Consider the following 8,815-nt stretch of genomic DNA (forward strand, 5'->3'; position numbering starts at 1 on the left):
TTATGAAAATAACTGAATTGATTCTTCCAAGCCACATGCGTTAAGAACCGTATGATCATAAAAATAGAAGACAACATTTTTAGAGAATTCATTTTGTACCACAAACACTTCCAATGTTGATACACATACTATATTTATTACACCAATAATACCTCCAGGGTATACATAATGTGCCTATTTATGTTGATAGCTGAGATAAGTGGACCGCAGCATCACAGAGAGCTTAAGCTAATGCTGTTGTGAGTGGCAGCTCATATACACACGCGTATCAGTCTGACTGCAGACTTCACACCAACATTTTCTTGTTTATATATTGTAAATATTTGGTGTGGCCATAAATAAGCCAGAATTAACATGGTGTTGACATGCAGTAACTCTGTGCATATTGTGTCTGTGATACTCTTTGCTTAGGAGGGGCTCATTTCCTCTTTCCTATAATCAGCCCCAGTCCAATTCACCCAAAACTGTAGAGCTACCATTATGTACCTGACCAACAAGAACAGACACATGAAAATCAAGTATGACTTTGTCTTCACCAGAAAATCTCAGACGTGAGATTATAGGAGGAAAATATTTTCTAAGAAAAATGGCAATTTTTTTGACTAGGGATTGACCCCAGGGGTGCTGAACAGTGAGTTACACCACCACACACTTTTTTTTTTCCTTTTCTTTTAGAGATAGGGTTGTGCTAAGTTACTCAGGGCCTTCCTAAGTTGCTAAGGCTGTCCTCCTACCTCAGCCTCCCAAGCACCTGGGATTACAGGAGTGTGCCACTGTGCCCAGACGGCAATGATCAATATACAAGAAAACAGAAGTATCATTATGAATGACATTGTGGAGGCCCCAGGGGCACATATAACCCAGCCGAGACTGGGAGATGTGAGGACAAGGGAGAGCAGGGGCATGGGTTCTGGGTGGTGTGAGACAGAACTAAGAGGGTTTGTTTGTTTGTTGCTTTATTTTGTGCTGGAGATTGCTCGGTGGTTAAGTGCACCAGCACCAATTACACCCAGTCCTTTTCTTTGTGTATTTTGAGAGAGGGTCTCACTAAGACACCCATGGTAGCATCACCCTTGTGATCCTCCTGCCTCAGCCTCACAAGCACCCAGCATCTCAGTCACTGTGATTTCAGGCAGGCATCACTGTACCCAGCACCAGAATTCACTCATCATGTGGAATGAAGGCATGTTTTGATGAATCCTCTTTATTTTCCTGATTGCAGGGTTGTCCATTGGGATTGATGAAGGACATATTTGCAAAAAGGACATTTTCTTGTCTTTTTCCGAAGGTGTTCACAGAATTCTTTCCCCCATAAGATGAATAAAGCCAACAGACTGTACAGTAACACTCACATAAGAAACACCGCGTACACCGTGATTGGCGTTGGGGTCATGGCCAATGCCCTTCTTCTTCTGGTCCACATCTCCTTGCTCATTACTGGACACAGACCTAAGCTCACTGACCTGCCCATTGGTCTCCTGGCCCTGATCCACCTGGTAATGCTGCTCATCAAGGGCTTCATAGCTTCGGACATTTCTACACCTCAGGGAGGCAGGTGGGATGACCTGACGTGTAAATGGCTTATCTACCTATACAGGTTGATGAGGGGCTTCTCCATCTGCGCCACCTGCCTGCTGAGTGTCCTCCAAGCCATCACCCTCAGCCCCAGGGGCTCCTGCTTGGCAAAGTTCAAACATAAACCCTCACGTCACAACCTGTGTTTCCTTCTCTTCCTGTGGGTCATCTACTCATCCTTCAGTAGCCACCTCTTCATCTCCATTGCTGCTACACGCAATTGGACCTCAGACAACTTTATGTACGTTACAGAATCCTGCTCCTTCATTCCCATGACCTTCTTCCTCCAGCACAGCTTGTCCACCCTGCTGACCTTCAGGGAAGTCTCCTTTATAGGAATCATGGCCGTCTCCAGTGGATACATGGTGGCTCTCCTGTGCAGGCACAAGAGGCAGTCCCGGCATCTCCACAGCACCAGCCCGTGTCCAGTGTTATCCCCAGAACTGAGGGCCACCCAGACAATCCTGCTGCTCTTGAGTTGCTTCGTGGTCATATCCATCTTGGACAGCGTTGTCTCCTATGCAAGAATCACACTGAAGGATGATCCAATATTTTACTGTATCCAGATCCTCGTGACCCATAGCTATGCCTCGTTCAGCCCTTTGGTGTTCATTGCTACTGAAAAATGTATAATTAGTATTTTGAGATATATGTGGGAGAAGACAGTAAACATTTCAGTAACCAGTGATGGATAAAGTTCTGTTAAAATGAGAAAATGTGATTTCTTTGGAATGATGCACCATGGCACAGTGTATATGCCATTTTCTTTGAATACAATACAGAGTTCTTCTTCTGTTACAGCCATATACTTGGATATGTAAGTAGCAAATATATAAAAAAATCAATCAAAATCAATCATTTATCTCTGAGATATTACCAGGGTTTTATGTTTCTCATTGGGTCCTCCAGGGGGGGACTCTGAGGTGGATGTGACTTTTCATGACCTGGGCTATTCCAAACTATTTCTAGGGGCAATAGTCCCAATGCTTTTCAATAATTGTCTTGTCTCAGTTATCTATATTTTTTCAAACTAGACATGTAAACATTTGCTACCATAAAACACCACATCATAGAGCATGCATGTGTGTACATGTGCATGCCTGCATTCACACATACACACACACACACACACACACACACATGAAGGTAGTCAAACAGTCATTTCCACAGCCTTGCTCATAAAACCATGTTTTAAATAATCAAATGAAGAAAGAACCCAACAGCCAGAATCATAAGAATACATGAACAATATGTTATCTCTATTCAGATGCTGGACTATTAACACTTAAAATGAAAGAAAATTCTGGCACAGGATGCCACATAGCTGAGCCCTCAAGATACTCTACTTGGTGAAGCAAGTCAGTCACAAAAGAACGAACATTTTATAAAAGTACTTAAAGGAGGTTGAGGTTGGAGTACCCAAATTGATAGGCACAGAAAACATAATGCCATTCCACCAACCCCAGGACATGGGGGAGGGGGAATGTTGTTATGTTAACCCAGTGGTGGAAAATATCTTTTTCTGAAACTAAAAAGTGAGTGATAAATTTCTCTTTTTAAAAAAATTTTTGGTATACTTGAACACATGTATATGTTTTATTTTATTTATTTATTTTTTATGCGGATCAAACCCAGCCACCACACCCATGCCAAGCAAGTGCTCGACCACCGAGCCACAACCCCAGCCCAGTGATAAAATTCTTAATGTGCCACAATGTCATGTGGTGAGCTTAAAATATTAGAGCTGATTCCTTCCAGTGGTTTGAAGATGGGTTTTTGAAAAGCTCAAATCTTATTCTCAGTCCCTCCCCCTATGATTATACATGTTAGCAAACGTGGTTAAATGCACATGAAGTTTAGTGACTCATTATTGCACTGTTACAAAAATGAGAAGAATCAAATCTAATCCCTCTAGAAAACCAACAAACCTCAATGATAATCAATAAAAGATAAAAAAGAAACAAAGCATATACAAAAATATACAAAGGATAATATATCAGAAAATCATTAGGATGACAAGTGTAAGTTGTTATACATGTCAATAATAACCTGGCGTGTGAGTGAATTCCTCAATGAAAATACAGAGGCTGTCTACATGCATTGCTAATCCCAGTTGTGATTGATGTGCAAACAGTATTTATTTTCTTTCTTTCAAAAAAATTTGATGATAACGTAAACATAGAAAAGTAAAAAAAAAAAAAAAGTCCAGGTGCATAAATATGTCAGACATGTTGTCCTCAAGGCCAGGGCCAGCAACAATACTTGAAGTGCATGTCCTCCAAAATCTCCATTTTACAGAAATGGCAGGAAAGAACACACTTTTAGAACTATCATTTACATTTTTATTTTACAATTTTGTACAGAAATGATACTAGGTGTGTTATATAAGTTGATTCTTTAAAGCCTCCTCAACATCTATTTTACCTTAAATAAAGCAGGTATATGAGAGCAGATCTATGTAATTTTTTGTGGTGCTGGGGATGGAACCCAGGGCCTTGTGCATGTGAGGTGAGCGCTCTACCAACTGAGCTATGTCCCCAGCCCCGATGCAAATTTTTATGTATAAATATGCCAGAGAACTTAATCTTCCTAGTGTCATTTGAGGCTTGCCATGGGAGTAGACAGAAAAATGTTGAGTGAGTGAGAGAATAAAATTTTCATTTTGCCTGATCATCACATTTTGGAAAACACGAATTTTTTTTCTAATGGTGTATAGAATTTTCTTTTTAGAAAACACCCTGCCTGTCCTCCCTCATGTATGGAGGCTAAAATGGTAGCCCACATGGAAGTGCAGCTCAGCAGATGCTGGGAAGGGACAGGGGAAGGGGAAGGGGAAGAGGAAGGGGCAGTCAGAGGAGGGTGAGGGACCCCTGGGCACAGCTGCAGGGCTGGGGTCAGCAGTTCCCAGGAGTAATCTCTGAAGATCTCAGCTGACTCTAGCGTAGATAGGAAAAAGGTCAACTTTGACCAACTTGGTCTTAGACACCTGGCGGGAGAGTATAACCAAAACACAGCCATACGTGGACTTTTCAAAGATAAGACAATTTTTTTTTTATTGTTACTGCAGATGCATCATATGTGTCCTTCAACAGTCAAGCGAAACTGGTAGGTTATGAAGCAAGCATTTTGATCTGGGAGGGCCTGATAAATATCACAAAAAGTTCCATCAGTCCCAAGTCTGTTCTGAGCCCATCTGAGACCTACAAACCTTCCTGACCTCCTGCCCGGGAAGACTTGATCTGTGTATGTTTTTGATTATTTGTCTGTGTGCTAAAATCATTATGATGAAACCCCAGGATTTCCACAACTAACTGGAAGACACAGTGGCTGTTTTTCCTTAATGATCTTATCTGGTCCCTTTGGTAAATGACTCTTCAGATCACACAAGATCCAAACGCAGACATATCCACTCTCTTTCCCAACAGAGAACAACAGTTTCTCCCATATCCTGAGGATGTTACAGAGAATGGATTTAGTTGACCATGAACTGCTTGAGGGGACAGGAAAAGTCGTAGCCTCAGAACTAATTTGACCTTCTGTAATATTTGAGCTGGGCACCGCATTGTGCAGCTGTGGTTCTAGCAACTCAGGAGGCTGAGGCAGGAGGATCTCTTGAGTGCAGGAAGTTCAAGACCAGTCCCTGCAATGGAGTGAGATTCCATCTCAGAAACAAAAAAAATAACAATATTTGAATATTTTCTGCTACAAAGTATTAATAACTTACAGTGAGGGAGGCAAACAATGCACCCCATGCCTAACCTTCGTCCTCTGGTTCGTCTCAGGACCTGCGACCTGGGCTTGAGAGTTCAAATCCTGACTTTCCTCACCTATTTCCTCTGCAATCCACTGACTTAATTTATCTGGGTTTTGTTTTCTTTGCTGTAAAGTGGGCAATCGTAATACTACTGCATTCAGAGCATCACTACGGAAATTAAGAGTTAATACATGATGTCTGTGAACACAGAGGTGAGCTGCTACTCTTGCTTTTTCAATGTCACATGATTTATAAATTGCATGCCATCCTTGGTCGGGGGACATGCTAGTCATCTTCTTTACATCCTTCCAATCTCAGGACACATGATGCCAAAGGAGTGCTATTATTTGTTCTCATCCACATGATAACCCTAAAACAGATACAGTCTTTATTTTACACTGAGGCTGAAAGAACTAGGCCACTACTTCAAGGCTGCAAGGCCAATAAAATTTAGATGGGAATATGGATTAGATCTGTGTGTTTCCAAGACATCTGAGCTCTCTCCTGCACTCTGATTCCTGATCACCTACTGACGCCTTTTTTTCCCACTCTCTATTGGTTTAGCATTCAGATGAAAATAAAATAACATTGAAAAAGTTAAATGATGCAATTAGAAAGAAATACATGGGGAAATACTGTTACAGGTATATTAGGAAAACACCTGGAGTTAACATGGATGGGATTTTATTATTCTTATTGATATTTGCTGCTCTAATAAAAAATTCATCAAAACACCTATTGCCTCAGGCACATCAAGAGAGCTGTACTTAGGCAAGATATTTCTTTTCCTAAGACTAAACAAAACTATTCTTCCAAAATTCATTTTTCCAGCAAAGGGTTCACAGTCATGGTCTACTATGGACAATGGAAGGTATCTGCTTTAGGCAAGTTCAGTAAGAAAACAGCCCATATATCATTTAACACTTTTTTTTTTTTTTGCAACTAGGAATTCAACCCAGGTGCATGTGACCTCTGAGCCACATCCCCAGAACTTTATATTTTTTTTATTTGGACACAGGGCCTCACTAAGATGCTCAGGGACTCACACAGTTGCTGAGGCTAGCCTTCAACTTGAGATCTTCCTGCCTCAGCCTCCTGAGCTGCTGGCATGACAGGTGTGCACCACCTCACCTGGTTTGATAAAGATCTCACAAAGAACAACACAAGTTTCATCTCCCTCATCCCCATTTAGGTTTTTTCCCAACATCAACTAATTTTTGGAAACTCAGGAGGAAATAACGTGGGATGACACTGTGAGGGGTTATCTGGCCCTGATTAAACATGTCCTCGTCCGCCCCAGTGTGGATTGGAAGAACTGGATTATTCGTTTTTCGGTACTAATGAGCATCACAGCACTGACGGTGGCATAGCCGTTGCCCACCAGCATCTGGAACACAAGGCGAACGGGATCCTTCTTCTGCATTTTACTGTAAGAGGAGGAGATCACGCAGTCCAAAAAGTACATGACCACAAAGGAACCCATGAGGAGCAGGATGGTCCTAGTGGCCCTCTGCTCTGGGGAGGCTTGTGCAATCCTGCTGGTGCTGTGGAGGTGCTGGCACTGCCTCTTATGCCTCCACAGGAGAGCCACCATGTACCCACTGGAGAGGGCCATGAGCCCCAGAAGGAAAATGTCCCGGAGTATTCCTACAAGGGAAAATAAGATCCTGTAATAGTAACCTGTGGGGGAAACCCTGCAGGATTCAATGGAAAACTGAATATCTGATGTGTCATTGGAGGGGCCTTCAGTAGAGACTAAAATACGAATGTTAATGAACATGTTGAACACCCAGAGAATGAGAAAGTACCTCAGACTGTGCTGTGGGGACGTGTGCTTGAACTTGGCCAGAAAACAGCTTCTGGCACTGAGGGTGGTGGCCTGCAGGACACTCAGCAGGCAGGTGGTGCTGACTGACAGGCTCCTCATCAGCCTGTACAGGTAGATGACGGCTTTACATGTGAAGTCGTTCCAAATATCCTGAACCCCCAAAATGTCTATATCCAGGAACACCCTGATTATGAGCATCAGCAGGTGAATCAGGGCCAGGTGAGCGATGGCCACGTCCATGGGCCTGGTCCTGCGCTGGACAAGGAACGTGAGGATGTGGAAGAGGAGGAGGAAGATGTTGGCTGTGATCCCAAGGACAATTTGGGAAGAAAAGACATTTCTTACAGCAAGATAAATGGAAAGTGTGCTGCTCAAAGGACCTATAGAGTCCATGTCAGAGGATCAAATAAAGATAAAATTCTCATCATCACAGTGGTTACCAGCTTCAACCTCCCCACCCACCAAGTCGGCCCACCTCAAAGTACATGGGCACTTTTTTAATGCTCCCTTTCCAAACTCTCAATACACAAGCTTAACATCTTTTCTGTTTATCTCCACTGTTTTTCATGGGTAGGGCCAGGATTAATTTTTCTCGGCATGTGCAGCAACCTGATAAATAGCTCAGTAGGTAGCATCCAAAGTGAGTTCATGTGGGGCAGATGGCTGGAATGTCCACATAGAACCCTCAAGGAAAGAGCGTGGATGCTGGATGAAGCCCCATACAGTTCTATATTTTCAGTGTTCTCTGTTCTGGATTGCTCATCACCAGTTTAGAGACAAAATATGAAAAATGTTAGCTCTGAAGGCAGACTTCTTGAATTTGTTTCTCTATATATTTTTGGTACCAGATATTGAACCCAGGTTTACATAACCACTGATATTATTTTATATATATTTGATTATGCCAGAAAAACCATATCTAAGTGGGCAGAACCCTCCATTTTTGGCAGGATTTAATTCCAAAATTTATTTTCGGTCCTCTCTTTGGCATATGGAAAAATGGGGAAAAGTAATCATTATTTAAGTGTGTGTGTGTGTGTGTGTCTGTGTCTGTGTGCGTGTGTGTGTATGTGTGTGTTAACCAGGAATTAAACCCAAAGGTGCTTAACCACTGAGCCACATCCCTAACTGTTTTATTTTTTTAATATTTATTTTTTAGTTGGAGTTGGACACAATGTCTTTATTTTTTTTAATTTTTATGTGGTGCTAAGGATGGAACCCAGGACCTTGCACGTACCAGGTGAGTGCTCTACCACTGAGCCACAACCCCAGGCCCTTATTTTTATTTTGAGACAGGGTCTCACAAAGTTGATGAGGCTGCCCTTGAATCTGCAAACCTCCTGCCTCAGCTTCCAAAGCTGCTGGGGTCATAGGCACGCAATGCAGCAGCACACCAGGAAAATCTTAAGTACTTTTGGGGTCAGAGTTTTTAGTGTTTTAATTAGGAGAAACAAATCCAAACTCACTCTGATAATGGAGTTTACATAAGAGAACAAGATTTCATATCTTCTTTTCATAAGCAATGATATTTCTCCAGAGGACAGAGAGAACATAGTGTAATAGAAAATTTGATGTTGACAACCTCATGGTATAGCTACCTATAGAATGAAGGTATTTTCTTTATTTCCATCTTAATTCTGCTTTATCGCTGTGAAGTA

General features: G+C 42.1%; 2 protein-coding genes across 2 annotated transcripts; one reads left to right on the forward strand and one right to left on the reverse strand.

Moving 5' to 3' along the window:
• The first annotated feature begins 1,316 nt into the window (after positions 1 to 1,316).
• Positions 1,317 to 2,270, forward strand: LOC125611709 (vomeronasal type-1 receptor 105-like). Its single transcript, XM_048786968.1, has one exon. It carries the CDS (start codon positions 1,317 to 1,319, stop codon positions 2,268 to 2,270), a length of 954 nt encoding a protein of 317 aa, XP_048642925.1.
• Positions 2,271 to 6,590: 4,320 nt separating this feature from the next.
• LOC107150156 (vomeronasal type-1 receptor 90-like) lies at positions 6,591 to 7,550 on the reverse strand. Its single transcript, XM_015495107.1, has one exon. The coding sequence runs from the start codon at positions 7,548 to 7,550 to the stop codon at positions 6,591 to 6,593; it is 960 nt and encodes a 319-aa protein (XP_015350593.1).
• Positions 7,551 to 8,815: the final 1,265 nt, after the last annotated feature.

This window comes from Marmota marmota, unplaced genomic scaffold, assembly GCF_001458135.2.
Source record: "Marmota marmota marmota unplaced genomic scaffold, marMar, whole genome shotgun sequence".
Classification (NCBI taxonomy): Eukaryota; Metazoa; Chordata; class Mammalia; order Rodentia; family Sciuridae; genus Marmota; species Marmota marmota.

Excerpts from the sequence above, each read along its gene's own strand:
- LOC125611709 (XM_048786968.1), top strand. The coding sequence starts at position 1,317 with ATGAATAAAGCCAACAGACTGTACAGTAACACTCACATAAGAAACACC.
- LOC107150156 (XM_015495107.1), bottom strand. The coding sequence starts at position 7,550 with ATGGACTCTATAGGTCCTTTGAGCAGCACACTTTCCATTTATCTTGCT.